Here is a 21,362-nt window from a genome sequence, read left to right as displayed (position 1 = left end):
TGTGGTGCTGGAAGCTGCTCGTTCATTCCTGGCTTTGACCGCAGGAGAAGGGGGAAGCAAAGTCCAGCGGGGAGCGGAGGGGCAGCTCTTCATGGGGACAAAGGGCACCGCGCGTGGCTCCTGTCCGTGCAGCTTCGGGGAGGAGGGCAGGGCAGGGGGTGCCCCGCTTGCTGCTTTGGAAATAGCGGTGGTTGAGGGTGGCTGGGGTGGTTCGGGGCAGCGCTTCCCTCCGGCCGGGCTGGAGCGTCTCCCGTGTGCGAGGGGAGCGCGTGTGCCCCCGTGTGCGTGCGCCCGTCCCCTGGGCGTGCGTGGACGTGCCCAGAGCCCTGCTGGGTTCAGCAAAGGTGAACAGAGGAGCTCTAAGACCCTGCAAGGCTTGGAGTTCCTGGGGGGCTCTGCCCTGACCCAGGAGGTGACATACCAAGGGATGTCACTATGGGTCCAGAACATAGAGCTGACCTCCAGCGCTTGTCCCGCGTGTTCGCCGTCCGGTGACACGTGGTGGCGTTGAGAGGATGGGGCAGCACCGGCAGCGCTGCGCGTTTTGGGGGTGAAACCACCGTGTCGCCTCCTCGCTGCTTCCCGAGCTGTTTCCAGGCGCCGTGGGCGGCACGGAGGTGGGAACAGCTGCGGCGTCCCCTTCGTCTTCGGCGGCTCAGCCCCACCGCTCGCCCCTCGTCTTCTCTCCGTGCCGCTTCCACGTGCTCCGGGGAGGAGCGGGGGCTGCTCAAGCTGTGGCAAACAGCTGCTACGTGGGGGCTCCAGAAGCACAGCGCGGTGGGGGGGACAGAGCGGTGACACGAGCAGCTTTGAGCCCCCAAACCCTTCCTCTCGCTGCCTGCGACCGGGGTGTTTGGTGAAGAACCATGGGGAGGTTGAGCTGCTCCTCTTTCCCCTGGCACAGGGGCTGCGGTGACGCCGCAGTCATGGGGGCTTTGCTGCGGTTGTGGGCTGAGAATGGGGAGGGCGATTGAGGACGGGGCCTTTTGGGCAGAAACCAGCGGCATCGTCACCATCCGTGGATGTTGGGCACATTGGGGCGCCTGTGCCGCGGGTTTTTGCGTGGCCGGTGCCGAGGGAGCTGCTGGTGCTGCAGGTGGATCCACCGCTCAGGTCTTCCCACCACCTCATGGGGACGGGGCTGCCCGTGCGCTCCCGTTCCAGGCGCCTCGTCCCCGGGAACGCGTCCCTTTGCCGCCCCGGGAGGCAGTAGGAGCCGAGGCCACGTCCTGCTGAGTCAGCACAATTAGCGCTAACCAGCGGGCGAGACCGCGGCTTCGCCGTGGGGGCTGGAGGTTCCTCTTCCAGGCGTTGAAATGATTTCGGTTCCCAGACCCGCGTCCAGCGCCACCTCCGTGCCGACCCGCGGGTCAAACCCTTGCTCCGCGTCCCCCGGACCCCCGGCTGAGCCCTCAGCCGTGGGGCTCGGCTGGGACACCGCGTGACTCCAGCGGTTCCGAGGTTGGGAAATGGGCTCCTTGACTCAGCCGGCGAGGCCTTGATGGGTCTGCCCGTTTCCTTCCTGTGCTCTTTGCTTTGCCAGGTGGACAAGACCCTCCTTGTGCTGGGGCTCAATGTGACCGCTGTCCCCCCCGGAGAAGCATCCGACCCTGGGCGTCCCCCTCCATGCGGGACGCTCGGCTCTCAACCGGGAGCCACGGGATGGGGTCCCCTCTGTCCCCACCACGGCCTCGCTGTCCCCCAGCTCCTGCCTTATTATCCATGGGGTGCGTTCTCCTCTCTTTTGGATTTTGCGGCGCTATTTACAGCCCAGGTTTTGCTGTTGACTTAACGTTTCAGTCACTTCGCTTTAATGTACCTTGGCAGGCCGACCCGCCGGCGGCAAATATTTGCAGCGTTTTTCCAATTCGGCTCCGACTCCTTGTTTTCTTCGCTCTTATTTTAAGAAGCTAAAGCGCCGTGTGGGCCGCGCGGGCTCTTGCTGGATGTCACTCTGTTGTTCCTTTCCCCAACGCCGTCCGGCCATTTCTAGGGCTAAATATAGACTTGCGATGTCCTTTCTCAGCCAAGGGAGCGGAACGGAGATGGAGCGGATGCTTCGTGGGGTCAGAGATGGTCCCAGCGAGGGGCTGGTGGGGTTGGCGATGGGAACGACCTCGGCGGGAGGAGCAGCCGCGGTGTCCGTTGGTCCAAACGGCGTGGGCCGAGGCATTGAGGATGGCCGGGAGGGAGTCTAATTGAGTTGGAAGCCGCATCTTTAATTGAGCGGACTAATTAGCTTCTTGCATGATGCCGTTTCTCCGAATGAGGCCGCGGCGAGCAGGTGAAGGGCGAGGTGAACCGCTCGATAATATGGGGGGCGACGGGGGTACCCGCTGCTTTTTGTAATCAACCACAGCACGGTTGGGGTTGGGAGGGACGTGGGGGCTGAGGATGAGGGTTCCAGCTGGGTGAGATGAAGGCTTTTCCTCCCCACCATTGCGCCGCTGCTCGTCCGCCCCGGCCTTGCTGGGGGCGGCTGGGTTTTGTTTGCCGCGGGCCGCCAGGCAAATTGTTGTTTTAATCTGCCGAGAGCTTTTGAAACGCATCAATCTCATCCATTTACTTAATATGGTGCAGCTCTTTGTTCGCAGGCGCTGCCGCAGCCGTCTGGGCGCGGGGACCCGGCGCTGGCGGGTCCTGCGTTCACACAGCGGCTCATTGTGGCTGAAGAACGAGCCGAGCGTCTCCGCCGCTCGCGCCGCGGTGAGACGGGCCGTGCCGCGTCCCCCCCGCTGTCCCCTCCCTCTGCTTGGCTGCACCTGGGGGGACCGAGCCCCTCGTTTGCCGTTCGTGCCGTGCCGGGGGATTTGAGTATCGTGGGTTAACGGGTGGCACGTGGGGACACGCGCTCGCGCCGTGAGGGTGACGGGGGAGCGGTGGCGCGGTGACTTTTTATTGTTTGGGAAAGGAAGCACTTGGGTTTAATGCTTCCCGTGGTGGCCGCGTTCCCGGCAGCGCGGATGGACGGACGGACGGACGGACGGCGCGCGGAGAATCCAGGGCTGGAGATGGTGTGAGGGATGAGCCCCAGCAGGGACCCCTGGATTCATGGGGACCCCTTGAGCCACAGGAGCCTCTCGAGCCGTGGGGACCCTTTGATTCATGGGTGTCCCCTTGAGCCACAGGGACCCCTGGATCCATAGGGACCTCTCAGTCCATGGGGTCTCCTGGATCCATGGGGACCCGTTGAGCTGCAAGGACCCCTGGATCCATGGGGACCCCTCAGTCCATGGGGACCCCTTGAGCTGCAAGGACCCCTTGAGCTGCAAGGACCTCTGGATCCATGGGGACCCCTTGAGCCACAGGGACCCCTCAGTCCATGGGGTCTCCTGGATCCGTGGGGACCCCTTGAGCTGCAAGGAGCCCTGGATCCATGGGGACCCGTTGAGCTGCAAGGACCCCTGGATCTATGGGGACCCCTCAATCCATGAGGACCCCTGGATCCATGGGGACCCCTTGAGCTGCAAGGACCCCTGGATCCATGGGGACCCCTTGAGCCACAGGGACCCCTCAATCCATGGGGTCTCCTGGATCCATGGGGACCCCTTGAGCTGCAAGGACCCCTGGATCCATGGGGACCCCTTGAGCTGCAAGGACCCCTGGATCTATGGGGACCCCTCAATCCATGAGGACCCCTGGATCCATGGGGACCCCTTGAGCTGCAAGGACCCCTGGATCCATGGGGACCCCTTGAGCCACAGGGACCCCTCAATCCATGGGGTCTCCTGGATCCGTGGGGACCCCTTGAGCTGCAAGGACCCCTGGATCCATGGGGACCCCTTGAGCTGCAAGGACCCCTGGATCCATGGGGACCCCTTGAGCCGCGGGGCTGTGCGGCGCCCGAGGATGCTGCATCTCCCAGACCTTCCCGGCCCCGCACGTGCTCGGTGCGGCCGCTGCTGCCTGGTGCGTCCCTGGGAAACGCCAGCGCGGCCGTGGCATCCGGAGGCCGCCGTTTGTGGGGACCGTGTCCTCGCGGCTGGACGGGTTTGATTCTGGGGACCGGGGCTGGGAACGGGTGACGGCCAAAAGCCCTGGCAGGAGCCGGGAAGGACCGCGGTGCTGCCGTGGGTTGTTTTCCCCCGGGGAGACCTTGAAATAACAGGAGACGGTGTTGTGGTGCGGTGGCTCCATGACCTTGTCCTCTCCGCAGCCTGGAGATGCTCCCTGTGAGTCCCCAGGGGATGCCGGGAGGGGACCTGATGGGTCTGCAGCTCCTTGTCCCCCTCTTGCCGCTCTGCGGCCTCCGGGGGGCAGGATGGGTGAGCAAAGCTGGGGTGCAACCCCCCAGTGCCCGTTGGGTCCCTATGTTCCCGGTCCCCCCCATCCAGCGTCGTCCCTGGCGCGGGGGCCGCGTTCACACGGGCAGGTGGACCAGAATCCAGAGCAGCTCCCCGTGCGGACCCGCTGCTCGGGAATAAAAGTCCCTTTATGCCGGAATAATTAGTGTACTCAGAGCATGCTAATTATTCCGGGATAAAAGTGACTTTTATTCCAGCAGAGTGTCCTCTCAAAGGGCCCTTTCTACCCGCTCCGGGGGCACAATAGCCGCTCTGCTCCGTTTCCCCATCTCAGACAAAGTCCTTATTTGCGAAGCCAGCGAAATTGAGTTGACTAATGAATTAAGGCCAATGGTTCTGGCCGGGCTCCAGCGCTTTGAAAGCCTTGGCGAGCTGCTGCCCGTCCCGGGCGGGAGGAAACGCAGCAGCTCCTGCCCCGGCCCTGCAGCATCGCAGCCTCCTGCCCTGTTTCAGCCGCCCAGATGAAATGCCTATTAATCTATAATGTGCAATTGCTTTATTGCACAACGCAGAACAGGTCTCTGGAGGAAGCGTTATCAGCTTTAGCCACAAGCCATAAATAATGGCCTCCAGTGCAGAACACTCCATTCTGTTTGGGTTCCCGACTGGCCAGGGTATAAACATCCCGCTGCTTATTGCTGGGGTGGAGAAAGGGGATGGGATAAAAGCTGCTGAGCAGGTAGGGGAGCCGGGGGGCTCTGCAGCAGCGTCGGTGGAGAGGTTGGGGGCAGTGGGGACCCCTTGGTGGGGATGGGTGAGGGGACACCGGGGACCCCAGCAGGGACACCAGGGACCCCCGGCAGGGATGGGTGAGGGGCACCAGAGACCCCTGTGGGGACACCAGGCACCCACAGCGGGGATGGGTGAGGGGACACTGGGCACCCCTAGGGGTAGACCAGGCACCCCCTGTGTGTGTGGGGACACAAGGGACTCCCCGTAGGGACACCAGGCATGCCCATCAGGGACACTGGGCACCCCCAGGGGTAGACCAGGCACCCGCAGTGGGGATGGGTGCAGGGACACCAGGGACTCCCCATAGGGACACTGGGCGTGCCCATCAGGGACACCAGGGACCCACAGTGGGGATGGGTGAGGGGACACTGGGCACCCCCAGGGGTAGACCAGGCACCCCCTGTGGGGACGGGTGCAGGAACACCAGGGACTCCCAGTAGGGACACCACGCATGCCCATCAGGGACACCAGGGTCCCCTGTGGGGACACCAGGCACCCATGACAGGGCCACTGGGCACCTGTGGTGGGGATGGGTGCAGGGACACCAGGGACTCCCCATAAGGACACTGGGCGTGCCCATCAGGTACACCAGGGACCCACAGCGGGGATGGGTGAGGGGACACTGGGCACCCCCAGGGGTAGACCAGGCACCCCCTGTGGGGACGGGTGTGGGGACACCAGGGACTCCCCTTAGGGACACCGGGCATGTCCATCAGGGACACCGGAGACCCCTGTGGGGACACCGGGCACCCACAGCGGGGATGGGTGTGGGGACACCAAGGACCCCTGTGGGGACACCAGGCACCCACAGCGGGGATGGGTGAGGGGACACTGGGCACCCCCAGGGGTAGACCAGGCACCCCCTGTGGGGACGGGTGCAGGGACACCAGGGACTCCCAGTAGGGACACCACGCATGCCCATCAGGGACACCAGGGTCCCCTGTGGGGACACCAGGCACCCACGACAGGGACACTGGGCACCTGTGGTGGGGATGGGTGTGGGGACATCAAGCACCCACAGCAGGGAGAGGTGAGGGGGCACTAAGGATGGGTGCAGGGACACCAGGGACCCCTGGTGAGGACGGGCATGGGGACACCGTGCACCCCCCATCAGAGACACCAGGGACCCCTGTGGGGACACCAGACACCCCCGGTAGGGACACCAGGCGTCCATGGTGGGGACAGGCATGGGGACACCAGGCACCCCTGGCAGGGACACCAGGGATGCCCAGCAGGGGCGCCAGGGACCCCCAGTGGGAATGGGCGTGGGGACACCGTGCACCCCTGATGGGGACACTGGGCACCCTGGTGAGGATGGGCGTGGGGACACTGTGGACCCCCATCGTGTACACCAGGGACCCCTGTGGGGATACCAGACACCCCCAATAGGGACACCAGGCATCCATGGTGGGGACAGGCATGGGGACACCAGGCACCCCTGACAGGGACACCAGGGACCCCCAGCAGGGACACCAGGCACCCCTGGTGAGGATGGACATGGGGACACTGGGGCCCCCTGTGGGGATACCAGACAGCCCCGATAGGGACACCAGGCATCCACGGTGGGGACAGGTGTGGGGACACCGGGTGCCCCTGTGGGGACACCAGGGACCCTTGTGGGGACGCAAGGCACCCCTGGCAGGGACAGCAGACACCCCTGGTGAGGATGGGCATGGGAACACCGCGCACCCCTATCAGGGACACCAGGGACCCCTGTGGGGACACCAGACACCCCCAATAGGGACACCAGGGACCCCTGTGGGGACACCAGACACCCCCAATAGGGACACCAGGGACCCCTGTGGGGGCACCAGACACCCCCGATAGGGACACCAGGCACCCCTGGTGAGGACGGGCATGGGGACACTGCAGACCCCCATCGTGGACACCAGACACCCCCGATAGGGACACCAGGCATCCACGGTGGGGACAGGTGTGTGGACCCCAGGGACCCCCGTGGGTGCACCAGGGACCCCGGTGGGTGCACCAGCCCCCAGCAGCGGTGGCCGCGGGCCAGTGCCGGCTGCATCCCGTCCAACCGCCCCAGGAGGACTTAAGCCGCTTTCTCTTGGCTGCGAATGCTTTTTTCCCCTTTCCTTTTTCTTTTTTCATTTAAATTGCAGATAAGCCTCGAAAAGAGAAAGAAAGAGAGAAAAAAACCACGATTCTTCCCTGAAACCGCCTGGGCTGCGTGGCCGGGGCCGCCCCTCCTGCCCCTCCCCACCGCGTTACTGTGGGTTCGTTTCATCTGGTTCCATCTCCTGCCGTTTTTCGGCTCATTCTGCCGACCTCTCGGTGGGGCCGGAGGCCGGACGGGCATCTCCAGCTTCTGAATTTGGTTTAAAATGCTAATTGTTTTGTTTTAATGCGTTTCATCTGAAGGAAGGGGCTGGGGGGGGGGCACATTCCTCCCGGCGCGTCCACGCTTCCTGATGTGTGTTCGCGATTCAGGCGTCTCGCCCTGGACGCGTTTGGCCGCGGTGTTTGATGGAAGCGGCTCTTGGGAGCAGTAATGGGGTTTTATTCCCCGTCCCGACGCTCCTGGGCATCCCCCGCGTTCTCTCATCCGTGGTCCTTTATCCATCATCTTCCTCCATCCTTTGTCAGGCATGGGGAGGCTGGTCCTAATAAGCGGTGCAAACCCCATCTGGCTGCACGTGGTGTTGGGGACACGGGGGGTCCTGAGCACCCATGGGGGGCGAGCGGGAAAAAAACAACCTGATTAGAGTCTTGAATCTGGGCAGGAACAACCCCAGGTTCCAGTGTAAGTTGGGGAATGAGCTGTTAGAGAGCAGTGTAGGGGAAAGGGAGCTGGGGGTCCTGGGGACAGCAGGGTGAGCATGAGCCAGCACTGGGCCCTTGTGGCCAGGAAGCCAATGGGACCTGGGGTGGGTTAGAAGGGGGGGTCAGTGGGTCAGAGAGGTTCTCCTGCCCCTCTGCTCTGCCCTTGAAAAAAGGGTTTAGTTCAGAAACTATCAGATACACTTGGCGAACATATATATGTATATAATATATACAGCCATAGCACCCTGAGAATGCCTGATCTGGGAAGCTAAGCAGGGTCGGGCCCGGTCAGCACTTGGATGGGAGACCAGCTGGGAATCCCGGGTGCTGTGGGCTGAGCCAGCACTGGGCCCTTGTGGCCAGGAAGCCAATGGGACCTGGGGTGGGTTAGAAGGGGGTGGTCAGTGGGTCAGAGAGGTTCTCCTGCCCCTCTGCTCTGCCCCGGGGAGACCACCCCTGGAATCTTGTGTCCAGTTGTGGCCCCTCAGCTCCAGAAGGACAGGGAACTGCTGGAGAGAGTCCAGCGCAGCCACCAAAATGCTGGAGGGAGTGAAGCATCTCCCGTGTGAGGAAAGGCTGAGGGAGCTGGGGCTCTGGAGCTGGAGAAGAGGAGACTGAGGGGGGACTCATTCCTGGGGATCAATATGGAAAGGGGCAGTGTCAGGAGGATGGAGCCAGGCTCTTCTGGGTGACAACCAGTGACAGGACAAGGGGCAATGGGTGCAAACTGGAACACAGGAGGTTCCGTTTGAATCTGAGCAGAAACTTGTTCGTGGTGAGGGTGTCAGAGCCTGGCCCAGGCTGCCCAGGGGGGTTGTGGAGTCTCCTTCTCTGCAGACATTCAAACCCGCCTGGTTCCTGTGGAACCTCAGCTGGGTGTTCCTGCTCCATGGGGGATTGCACTGGATGAGCTTTCCAGGTCCCTTCAGCCCCTGACATTCTGAGATTCTGTGATTGTGATTCTTTGATTTTCAGGTCAATGTTGACTTAGGGACCGGCCGGGCCCCCCTCTCGCGCATACCTGCGGTCGCACCGCACAGCGCCGCCGTTCACGGGGATGGAGCAGCGGGTCTGGTTTGAATCTTCCCCTTCGGGGTGGGGGGGGAAGCTGGAAGAATTGCAAAAATGCAGCGGAACTGTTTACAGATCATGCGTTTAAACACAAACCAAACAAATAAGGCGTCCTTTCCCCTTCCCCTTGGGGAAAAATACGCCTGCAAACTTTAGGTTTTGTTATTTTAAATGTCTCTATTACCCTGTGTAGCATTTTGGAGCCGGGGAATTTACATCGGGTGTCAGTTTGGGGCTTCAGCATCAGCCTCATGAGCCAAACCCAAGCCAGGGGACATGAGGGAGAAACTGCAGAGAAAGAGGGGGATTTGGGGAGTCCCGAAAGCGCAGAAAAGGAACAAAATCGCCTTTTCTTTCCGAAATTCAAGGACGATGCGGGGGAGAAAAATGGAAGTCTAAGGTAACTGTGCGGGGTTCATTGGGCTGCGGGGGGACAGTGGCCAAGGGAGGTGATGAAGAGGATGGAGGGCGGGATGAAGGTGGCAGGGCCAGCTCACCCCTGAGAGCGGCGATTGGCCCGAAGCGCCCCAAATTGGCCCAAACCCCTGGTGTTTTGTAGGGGGGCACGGAGACCTGGCCGGAATGCGCGTTGGCTTTATTTTGCTCCCTCTCCAGCGTTCTTCTCCCCCCCCCCACCCCACCAGAACATCTGTTTTGCAAATCACGCTCATTCCAGCCCATATTTATGGCCAACGCTGTTTCCTTTGTGAAGCGGCGGCCGCCGAGAGGAGGAGGAGGAGGAGTTGGGCTGAAGAGCGACGTTCGCCTCGCTCGGGGAGCTTCTGTCGTGTTTCTGTTAGGTGTTTCTTTCTGTATTCCCTATTTCTGCCCCTATCTGGGTTCTTGGCTCCTCAAGGTGAACCCTCCGGCCTCACAAATCACCCCTTGGAGACTTATTCCTTGCTTTAGGCAAAACCACGATGCGTTTGGTTGTGTTGCTTTACCAGACCTTTCCCCCGAGTGCTCTGGGTGCCTGCGGGACACCCGGGGATCCTCACCATGAACCGGAGAAGAACGATCCCCTTTCTTACACCCAAATAGCCATTTTTTGGCCATTTTTTGGCCGTTTTTCCCCCTTCCCGTCCCCTTTTGAATCAATTCTGAGCAGGGATGTGTTTGCTCGCAGCTGCCCGGCCGCGCTCTGAGCCGCCCATTGTGCCGCATGAAGGCGCCTTTATTCCCCGGCCCGAGCCGGAGCTCCGCGCGCCGCCGCTGCTGCCGGCGCAGAGGGGGTTTGGCTCGGCACCTTCTCGAGTTGTCCACCTGGCGCTGAAGCATCTCGGCTTTGGGGCTGCTTAATGTGCATGGGGCGGCCGAGGAGCCGCTGCCCCAGTGGGGACCCCTGTGGTGCGAAAGCCGCTCTAGAAAACGTGCGGCTCCATGGTGCTGAGGCCGCTGTTGTGCTTGGGGATGGTCGGCGGTGCCTCTTGTGTTCGAGTTTGCACCCATTACTCCTTGTCATATAATTTGTTGTCACCAATGGATCCATGCTCCTGACACTGCCCCTTTCCATATTGATCCCCAGGAATGAGTCCCCCCTCAGTCTCCTCTTGTCCAGCTCCAGAGCCCCAGCTCCCTCAGCCTTTCCTCACACGGGAGATGCTCCACTCCCTCCAGCATCTTGGTGGCTGCGCTGGACTCTCTCCAGCAGTTCCCTGTCCTTCTGGAGCTGAGGGGCCACAACTGCACACAAGATTCCAGGGGTGGTCTCCCCGGGGCAGAGCAGAGGGGCAGGAGAACCTCTCTGACCTACTGACCACCCCCTTCTAACCCACCCCAGGTCCCATTGGCTTCCTGGCCACAAGGGCCCAGTGCTGGCTCAGCCCACAGCACCCGGGATTCCCAGCTGGTCTCCCATCCAAGTGCTGACCGGGCCCGACCCTGCTTAGCTTCCCAGATCAGGCATTCTCAGGGTGCTATGGCTGTATATATTATATACATATATATGTTCGCCAAGTGTATCTGATAGTTTCTGAACTAAACCCTTTTCTCAAGAGCAGAGCAGAGGGGCAGTAGAACCTCTCTGACCTACTGACCACCCCTTCTAACCCACCCCAGGTCCCATTGGCTTCCTGGCCACAAGGGCCCAGTGCTGGCTCATGGTCACCCTGCTGTCCCCAGGACCCCCACGTCCCTTTACTCGAGGGTGACATCCTGACCAAGCATGCACGGTGATGTTTTGGTGCTCAGGAGGGATCCCCTGCATTCTGCTCATGGACAGGGAGCTGCTACCAGTGCCGGAGCCCCATGGACGGGGCCGCTCCGCGAGGGGTGGGCGCTGGGATTTTGGGGCGACGCCGTCGAGCTGCTGGGGAGCATCTGCTGCCAAACAAGCTCCTGTCCTGGCTCTGGTTCCTCCTCCCATGCGGATGCGTGAGCAGCTGGGATGGGGTTGGGAACCACTCGGGGGGGAGTTTGGCCCTGGGCCCGGTGGGTTCTGCGGTCAGCCGGGGTTGTGGTGTCTGCAGGTCACGTTGTGGCTGCGGGAGGCCTGGGAGGAGGAGGAAGAGCAGGAAAACCAAGGGAGCGCCGGCGCTTTGCTGTGGTTTTCTTAATGAATCTCGCGTTCAGTGCGCTCGTAGCTGGGAGATGGAGGCGGCGGCAGAGCCGGCGTCCCCGAGCTCCCGACGCAAGAGGACGGGTTCGGTCTCAAGTCACCTCTTGCCTAAAGAAGGTGTGGGGGGCGGTGGAGCCGTCTGCTCATAACTAGGGGTGCTTAATCCATTTTGATACGCCCGGTCTCCATCTTGATTGCGGTGGCGTCGAGCTTTCCCCTCTGAGCTCCGGCGCTTTAGAGACCGCGGGGTCTGGAGGGGGTGGTGTCACCTGCTAATCAAACCAAGTGACATCAAACCAAGCCCTTTGGCAGGGCTGAGGAATAATCAGTGTCCTTATGCCATGGAGTTCCCTCCCGCCCTTAGGAGCCGGGATTTGGGCTGGGGACGGGATGGGACGTTCCCATTGCCATCCCTCGCGGCATCGCCGCGCGGATCCAGCACAGGACGAGAAACCTTTAGGGAATTCTGTGATCCCTTTGCCTTTTCAGCGTTCCCAGTTGCGTGTGGCTGGGTTGTCAAGATTTCCTGTGTCCCCAAGGCCTCGCTTGTGTCTTTCTTGCTGGGTTTGGTTATGATTTGATGTCCCGGGGTGGGGTATCGGGGTCACCCGCCCTCCCCATTGCCCGGAATAGATGGAGAACCCACCGGCTGCCGCCGTCTTTGTGATTTAAGTGTTGCTTTTTAATCACTTCTCTTATTTTTCCCCTTGTCTTTTTTACTGTCTAGCATAGAAAATAAAGCGCCGTGGGCTCCCGGGAGCTAATTCATCCAAGTTAAATGATCTTTAAAATCTGTTAGTGCATCGTGGATCTCGCCTCCTGTTTTCTCGCGGTGTAATTAATGCTCCGGCTTAAATTTTCTCCTTTCCTTAGGGGCAAGGCTGATGGATCTGACGCCAGGCTGGAAGTTTGCTGAGCCATTAGAAGGAAATCAAACTAAAAGCAATCTAGTCCTTAATTTAAATCTTTATTCTTTTTCTTCCCCGAGACAAGTTATTTAAAACTGATCTTGTTTATTCTCGTTATTTCTTTTCTCATCCAGCACCGAAGACGTGTAGCCCTAAACAGTTTGCATGCAAAGATCAGATTACGTGCATATCTAAGGGCTGGCGCTGTGATGGGGAAAAGGATTGTCCGGATGGCTCGGATGAATCGCCCGATATATGTATGTATGCTTCTCCTTCCTAATAATGTGCTTTGCTTTGCTTTGCTTTCATCCGTTATCCCGAGCATCGCAGAACCGCTCTACCTCACCTCCTGGTTTTGCTCAGTGCCGGGGGAGGTCCCGCTGGGGGCAGGAGTCCCAGCGTCCGTCTGTCCGTCCATCCCATGGGGTGGGATCCATCCTAACGGAACAGCCTCTTGGGAATGGGGTAGCGCTGATTTATTCTCCTGTTTCCATCCACGTTTACACGGGGAGGGTCCTGAGGGAGGGGGGAGATGCCACGCAAACCGCTGTCCCCAGATGTGCGTGGCTTATGGTGCTGTGTTGGTTTCACCGGTTTTGCCCCGGGCTGGTGGAACCGCTGTGATGGGACAGTTGGGTCTCTTGGGATACCGGGGTGGGTTGGAGATGGCGCAGGATCCTGGGGCTGGAGGTGCTGCTTCTCCCCATGGTCCAGATTTGCCTCATGAGAGTGGCTGTGCCACCGGTGCCACCATCCAGGAGAGCCGGTGCCACCATCCAGGAGCACCGGTGCCGATGCTCACCAGTAAATCCGTCCCATCCTCCAGCCCGCCGTGGCACAACGGCCTCTCCTCCAAAGCATCCTCTGCTTCGGCACTGGGGATATTTATTTCTCAAGGCAAAATGATGCAACCGTCCCCTCCGTGGGAGGGATGAGGGGGCTGGGATGGGCTGGCTGGCTCCAGTCACTCAGCAACCCTGGAAAATTACAGCGGGAGGACTCAGAGGCCTTTCCGTGGCTGCAATGCGTCCCGATTGCCGTGTTCTGCGTGCTGCGCCCACCTCACCGTCCCCATCCCCGGATGGGCGACCCTGCGATGCTCCCAGCCCCTTCCTGCTGTTCCTTAGCAGGCCCCCCAAGTTCCATCCCCACCGCTTTGGAAATGGTTCTTTTCCCCGCTGAGATCTGGGGACCTGGGCGGACTCGACGTTCCCCATGGAGCAGCCGGACGCGGTGACCCTGGGATGTGTTCGGCCGCCCCGGCGCGGTGCTGGCGCTCACCAGCACCCATCGTGCCTTCCCATGCACTGTGGATGGCGGCACCGCGCATCCCGGTATCTCCGGCATTGCCAGGCGAGCTTTTCTCACGCCGCTTCGGCACCGGGGCTTCCAGCGGGCTCTCATCCCCCTTATCTTTTTGCTGGGGAGAGATTGACTTTTATGACTATTATTTAATCTCTCCTTTAAGCCCGGGCTGCAAACGCGGCGCTCGAGTCCGGCTCAGGCGCCCCTTGGTGCCCCGGCAGCACACGGCGTTATTTACACTGCTAATGTGCTCATGTCGGAGTCTCTTGAAACGCCGTCTGTTATACGCAAGGTTTTCCTCCCTGGGGAATCCTTTTAAGCACGTGCTGGCTTTGCTGAGCAGAGGAAGAGTTCCCATCTCATACCCATTTCTTGCCCAACTGCTCATTTCTCCACTCCATTGAGTTTGTGGGTATTTCCCCCCACCAAAGAGGTTTTTAGAGGTTGAAAATCCCCGTCGGATTCAGGTCCTTGGGGTGGAGCACAAGCTTGTCACATGGAATAAATTGGCTCGTTTATTAGCGCAGCAACACAGTCAAAAGCAAACAAAGTGGCTTGTGGATTAATCCTGCCCTGTTTGCGATAAGTAGTTTGATCCGGGCGCTTTGCGGGGGAATAACGGCCACGGCGGATCGGTTTTGACTTCGTCTCGGTGCCTCCATTCCATTGGCCCGTATATTGATACTACTTAATTAACCCTTAATTTGCAATTACTCGGTGCATGGATAGTGCTGTGCAAAGCGGAAGCCGCAACACAACCCGTGATGGGGAATTCTGCGCTGGGGAAGAGGAGAAACCCCCGTTGTGAATCCAGAGCTCCACGTCCCCCGTCCTGGAGGAGCCCAACCACTCAACCAACTGGAACACGCTGGAGTGCGTTTGATGTGGGGCGGCTCGTCCTGAGTTTCCTGCTGGACTCGGGCTCTGCGGAGGCTTTGGGGTGGTGGGAAGGGCAGAGGAGCCCAACCTGCTCCGTCTGTGTGGTTGGATGGGCTGGAGGGCTCAGTGTGATTCAAGGCTCCTCTGCAAGAACTCCGGCTTATCTTGGGGATGGGAACCGAGCTTCATCATATCACCGCTTCCATAATAAATCAGGAGCAAACTTGAGCCGGTATTACAGTCTTAAAGCTTCTAATAAAGGGATGGGCTACAAACCATCCCATAGGCCAGAATCAACCAAATGGCAAGACGCTCTCCTATAGAAAAACCCGGTAAATATCCCAACGTTGAGATGTGTGATAACACCCGTGGAATTACTAGGACTGACGGCTGAAAGCTAACGCACCAAAAGGAGGAGAAGACACATCGGGTTCTACCGTGACAAACTAAGGACGCCTAAAACTGGTTTTGGTATCACGTTGGGATCAAACTGCGGCGGCGGAGGCTGAGCTGGAGGTGCCTGTGGCTGCGGTGGCTGGAACGACGCACAGGGGACGCAGACAGATCTTGTTCAGGAAGGAGCGCAGAGCAGAGACCGAGACCTTCTCCATCAGTCAGTGACAATCTATAGCATTTACACATACGGACCTGGACTAAGATGTGACATGAGACATTTTTCCAGTAATTGCTATTAAAACCACACCGCACTCATGTTATATTTGTTGCAATCACGCTCTCGCTCATCCACAGACCAGGCCCAAGGATATTCACACATCCCATGCGCTTAGGGGCCGTTATCCGGTTATACCACTCTCATGAATCTGGGCTATAACCCTTTACAATGATAAGAAACCTATTTCAACACAATGCAGCCAAGCCCCTTTATATTTTGCTATGATCTGATTATATTAGTGTTATTGCTTTAACCATCCAGATGGTCCTGTTAGTATTGATCTTCCTTTATCACCCTGCACATCTTGCTTTCCCACAGCGGTCTCAAGAGCTAAAAGGGGACCGTGCCCATCAAAGCGCTTGGTGAGGGATGCGCTGCCGCTTTCTGGGCGCCCCGGCGCTTTGTGGTTGATGGGAGTCGGGTTGTGTGTGAGGTCAATGGTTGACCTCAATCTTGAGGGGTTTTTCCAACAATTATCCTATGATTCTGCAATTCTATGATCCTGCTGACATCCCTGCGAGCAGAAATGATTGAGCCTTGCTGCGCTGATAGAGACGGGAGGTGGTTCGTAGGCTCTTCAAGAGCAATACCTGACGTACCAAATGTAGCATGGTTGTGTTTGTGTTACGCCATAATGATGGAGACTATGGCATGGGTTGTGATATGGAAACCTTGTAGGTGACAGGGTTAGAGGCAGAGGTCACCAACCCCACTGCTGTTGCGTGGCTTGAGGACCTATTGATGATTATGGACTTTAGAAAGAGCCTGCTGGGGGGATCCCAATGGGCTTCCTATGGGGGTGAAGCTTTAGCCTGGTGGCGCTGAATTCACTTATCAGGAAAATGTAATTACTGGGGTGTTCAGCCCAAAACCACTTAGGTGTGGGCTGAGGAGATGAGCCAGGCTTTGCCGAGCTCGGCTCCGCGTACCGGGCCGTGCCGGTGGGTCACGGCGCCATCGCCGCATCACCCCCGGCGCTCAGCCAGGGCTTCGGTGGAGCTTTTAACAGGCTTTCGGGTTGCTAATAGATTTACGGTGGGCGGTGTTGTTTGTCTGGATGCCACGCTGCTTTTCAGAGAGGCTTAAAAAGAAATCCTCGCTTGCGTTGTGATTTTGTCGGTTAATAACGGAGATTAAGTCGTGGAGCCTGGTTCTTAGTGACCCCCCGTGAGCACATTGGGGCTGTGCTGAGGTTTGGGGTCACCTATTGGGACCCTAAGCTGATGGGGACACGTGGCTGGGATGGTCCCTGGCTGCTCGGGCTCTTCTCTTTGCGCAATGGGCTGTGATGGGAAGGGAGAAGCTCAGCCCAGCTGGGTCAGGTTGTTCCTTCCCAATAGTGATCCCATGTGCTTTGAAAGGGAAAAGTGGGGGCTGTTAATGAGCTTCCTCCAGGGACAGGGCCCAAGGGGACCGGGGGGGTTTGGGGTTGTGATTGAACCAATGTGACCACACAGCCACTCACTCACCCCCAGCCCCAAATAGAACTGAAAGGGAAGGGAGAAACTTGGATTGAGATCAACGTGGTTTAATGAAAGAACAAAATGCTAATACACTACTAGTAAATGTAGGTATAAAAAATAGGAATATAAGGTGCTCAAGGTGGTTCCTCATGAACACGCTGAGCAGGCAGTGCCAGGAAACGGCACCTGGTCCCAAAGCCGATCCCAGGGAGAGAAAAGAGAGGGAAAAGGCAGAAAGGCTCAGAGGCCTCTGCAAAATGGCAAAAGCCGAACTAAACGTCCCAACCTAAAATTCCCCCGGCTCAATAACAAGAGCCAACAGCAGAGAAAATGGAAGAGTCAACCAGAAGGTCCCAAGTGTCCTGAAATAATTCACAGGATGCTAATGGGCTGGACCGCTCTGGTTGCTCAGTGTGGGTGTCAGTGCAGCTCTGTCCATCCATCCCCTTCCTCGCTGCCTCACCCCTGTGGGCAGAGCTCAGAGTGTCCTTGGCTCTCAGAGCAGAGCCATTCAAACCATGAACCCTGTGCTGGGCTGGGATCTGCTTGTTCTCAAACTGAGTGCAAACCATGAGCTGGGAAAAAGAAAGGTTTGTAATGCATTAACCCATTTTTCAGTCAGGGTGGGCGCAGCTTTGGCTCCAGGACACATACCGAGCAGGAGAACCCAAACCAAGGAGGATTTAACATCCATCTGGCCGGAGGGAATCAAAGCGCATTCACACGCTTCCCGAAACCTCCCCATGAGCATCTTTGGTGACAGTTCTACCTCTTGCTGTCCCCACAGGTCCCCAGAGCAAGGTGTCACGGTGCCAACCCAACGAGCACAACTGCCTGGGCACGGAGCTGTGCATCCACATGAGCAAGCTCTGCAACGGGCTGCACGACTGCCTCGACGGCTCCGACGAGGGGCCGCACTGCCGGGGTAGGTGACACGGAGGGGCCGTGGGGCGGCGTGGTAAGAGTCACGAGGTCCCCAGGAGGTCCCCAGGAGGTCCCCGTTTGGCCCCGCGGCTGGTGGCAGATCCAGAGATTAGCCAGAGCCGCTTGCAAGTGAAATGCCCGTCATTCCTGAGCCTGCAGGCTGTTAAATAGCTGCATTGTCTCCTGGCTTTAAAAGCCTGCAGGGCTGGGGTTCTGCTTCAGATAAGATACACCCCTGTGGTGTTTTTCCTAATTTCCAGGAGCTTTGTTCCCCTCCTGGCCTGGCCCCGGGTGCTAATCCCGCGGCAAAACTCGCCCTAAGTCGCCGTGCCGGCTCTCTGGTGCAGATTAGCGGCTCGGAGACGCGTGTCCCGGGCTGACCCCGGCGCTGGGGCAGCTGCTCCCCCGGCCCTTCCCCTGCCCGCTCAGCCAAATCTGGGGTGGGACCCCAATCTGGGGCTGGGACACCCCATCCGTGTCTGGGACACCCGATCTGGGGCTGGGACACCCCATCTAGGACTGGGACACCCGATCTGGGGCTGGGACACCCCATCCAGGGTTGGGACCCCCAGTCTGGGGTTGGGACACCTGATCTGTGGCTGGGCCACCCCATCCGGGGCTGTGACCCCCAATCTGGGGCTGGGACACCCCATCCAGAGCTGGGACCCCCGATCTGGGGCTGGGACACCCATCCAGGGTTGGGATCCCTGATCTGGGGCTGGGACAACCCATCTGTGTCTGGGACACCCGATCTGGGGCTGGGACACCCCGTCTAGGACTGGGACACCTGATCTGGGGCTGGGACACCCCATCTGGGGCTGGGACCCCCGATCTGGGGCTGGGAACCCCAATCTGGGGCTGGAACACCTGATCCGGGGCTGGGACACCCCATCTAGGGCTGGGACCCCTCATCTGGGACTGGGACCCCTGATCTGTGTCTGGGACTCCCAATCTGGGGCTGGGAACCCTGATCTGGGGCTGGGACACCCCATCTAGAGCTGGGACCCCCGGTTTGGGACTGGGACACGCCATCCAGGGTTGGGACCCCCAGTCTGGGGTTGGGACACCTGGTCTGTGGCTGGGACACCCATCCAGGGTTGGGATCCCTGATCTGGGGCTGGGACCCCCGATCTGGGGCTGGGACACCCCATCCAGGACTGGGACAACTGATCTAGGGCTGGGACCCCTGATCTGGGACACCCCATCCATGTCTGGGAGCCCCAATCTGGGGCTGGGACACCCCATCTAGTGCTGGGACACCCCATCCAGAGCTGGGACCCCTGATCTGGGTCTGGAACACCTCATCCACGGCTGGGACAACTGATCTAGGGCTGGGACCCCCCATCCGGCGCTGGGACACCCCATCTGGGGCTGGGATCCCCCATCCAATGCTGGGACCCCTGATCTGGGGCTGGGACCCCCCATCTGTTACTGGAACCCCCTGCCCCGCGTGGCTCCGGGGCGGTGACCGGAGCTTCTCTGGCTGCCGCAGGGCGGCTCCTGCAGCTGTGCCCGAGCTGACAATTAACATTTGGCTAATCATTCTCATTACTTAACCGGGCTCCGACTTTTCCCAGCTGGGCAGCACGTGCCCGGCGCACACGAGGCCGGGGCTGCTGGCACCATTGCCGCGGCAGGTTTGGACACGTTGGGGACGTCACTGAGGTCCCTGCTGCCCGGGGGGGGGGGTTTCTTTTCTTCATGCAGTGCTTTAGCTGAGAGATAAGAATCTGAAATGAATAGCAGGGCCTGCCAAAGCTGATAAACCTTGTAAACATCTCGGCCTGGCCCTGCCTGGCTTGTTAAACGGTTCCACATGTGAGGGGCAGGGTTATGGTGCTGCCGCCAAGGGGGACGCTGGGTGAGGACGCCCGTTGCTCAATTACCTTGGTGAAGCTGGAGGCTGCTGCTGTTTGCAGTGGGTCAGGCAGCCCTGGGGAACCTGGAGACAAATCCCCTCCCCTCCCCTCCCCTCCCCTCCCCTCCCCTCCCCTCCCCTCCCCTCCCCTCCCCTCCCCTCCCCTCCCCTCCCCTCCCCTCCCCTCCCCTCCCCTCCCCTTCCCTCCCCTCCCCTCCATCCCATCCCATCCCATCCCATCCCATCCCATCCCATCCCATCCCATCCCATCCCCTCCCCTCCCCTCCCCTCCCCTCCCCTCCATCCCATCCCATCCCATCCCATCCCATCCCATCCCATCCCATCCCATCCATCCCCTCCCCTCCCCTCCCCTCCCCTCCCCTCCATCCCCTCCCCTCCATCCCATCCCATCCCATCCCATCCCATCCCATCCCATCCCATCCCATCGCCGTGGCCACAACCGGTTCCCAGGGATGTGGCAGCGAGTCATAGAACCGTAGAATGATTTTGGTTGGAAGAGACCCTCAGGATCATCAATCCAACCATAACCCAACTCCAGCACTAAACCATGGCCCTAAGAACCTCGTCTGAACGCCTTTTAAAGCCCTCCAGGGATGGCGACTCCAGCACTGCCCTGGGCAGCCTGTTCAATGCCCAACAACCCTTTCCATGGAGAATTTCTTCCTAATATCCAACCTCAACCTCCCCTGCTGCAACTTGAGGCCGTTTCCTCTTGTTTTATCCCTTGGGAGCACAGACCAACCCCCTCCATGCTCCAAGCTCCTTTCAGGCAGTTCAGAGATCAGAAGGTCTCCCCTCAGCTCCTGTTCTCCAGCTGAACCCCCCAGGTCCCTCAGCCGCTCCCATCCCACTTGTGCAAAGTGGGGGTGGTTTGGGCTGCTCGTAACCCCGCATCCCTTACAGCCCCCGCTGCCTGGGGGTCCCCTTCACTCCGTTCCCCCCTGCGTGTCCCTGCTCGCGTGTCACTGACGTCCTCTCCGCTCCCTGTCTCCCCAGAGCAATTGGCGAACTGCACGGCGCTGGGCTGCCAGCACCACTGTGTGCCCACGCTGAGCGGACCCGCCTGCTACTGCAACAACTCCTTCCAGCTGGCCGAGGACCGGCGGAGCTGCAAAGGTCGGTTCGACCGGGGCTGCGGCCGATGCCGCCGTCTCAGGGTTTGGTTGGGTGACCGGAGCCGTTTGGGGCTTGGCAGACCCCGGTCTTTGTGGGAGGGCTGTTGGGTTGTTATGCGGATGCGGCTCCTGGAAACCCAAGTGAGGAGTATCGGGAGGGAGTAAGGAAGAGGCTTTGCCTTTGTGGACGGAGTCAGGGGTTTGTCCGTGCTCCGTGTCCGCGCCTCGGAGGGCGCCGGAGAACAAGAGCGGGTCAGCGAGGAGCGATGGGATCAGCGCGATGCCTGGAGACGAGTCTGGAGCGCGAGATTGCGGCGGCTCCGGCTCTTTCATTTACCGGCGCGGAGGTGAAAGGGGCCGTTATCAGCTCTCACACGCACCTCTGGGGCTCGAGCTCTGCGGTGGAGACGGCTCTTTCATCTGGTAGAAGAAAGAACAGCGTGCAAGCTGGGGGGTGGAAGCTGAAGATTAGAGGAATTCAGAGTGGAGATTTTGGGTGCAGATTTGCAGAGCGGGGAGGTGGGGCCGCGGGTAATTAGGCCTTGACGAGGCTCAGCGCCGAGGCAGGATTGTCCTCTTGGTGCTGGAGCACAAAGCTGGGGGCTGCCCACAGGTGATGCTACCCGGGTGTTGTGGTGGCCGTTGTGACCGCCACTTCGGCTCGGGGATCGTGTCCTCCCCGCAGCTTTGCCTTGGCGGAAATGGGGTGCTTGTGTTTGCTTTTCAGGCAACTGGTCCAAACCTTGGGGTTTTTGCCTTCTTTTCCAG

The 21,362-nt window shown here is 59.8% G+C and overlaps 1 protein-coding gene across 4 annotated transcripts in view; it reads left to right on the top strand.

Annotated features, from left to right (window-relative positions):
- Positions 1 to 21,362, top strand: part of LRP1 (LDL receptor related protein 1) — an 86,544-nt gene that overhangs the window by 2,035 nt on the left and 63,147 nt on the right. For all 4 annotated transcript variants that reach the window (XR_011735998.1, XM_071800068.1, XM_065858804.2 and 1 more), the window contains exons 2-4: positions 12,491 to 12,613; positions 17,464 to 17,601; positions 20,476 to 20,595. Coding sequence is in view for 3 of the 4 variants with exons in the window: in XM_071800068.1 (XP_071656169.1) it covers positions 12,491 to 12,613; positions 17,464 to 17,601; positions 20,476 to 20,595 (381 nt within the window). In the remaining variant the exon portion in view is untranslated. The remainder of the gene's footprint in view (positions 1 to 12,490; positions 12,614 to 17,463; positions 17,602 to 20,475; positions 20,596 to 21,362) is intronic.

This window comes from Patagioenas fasciata, chromosome 28 (genome assembly GCF_037038585.1).
Source record: "Patagioenas fasciata isolate bPatFas1 chromosome 28, bPatFas1.hap1, whole genome shotgun sequence".
Lineage (NCBI taxonomy): Eukaryota > Metazoa > Chordata > Aves > Columbiformes > Columbidae > Patagioenas > Patagioenas fasciata.
This window is presented reverse-complemented; position numbering and strand designations above follow the sequence as displayed.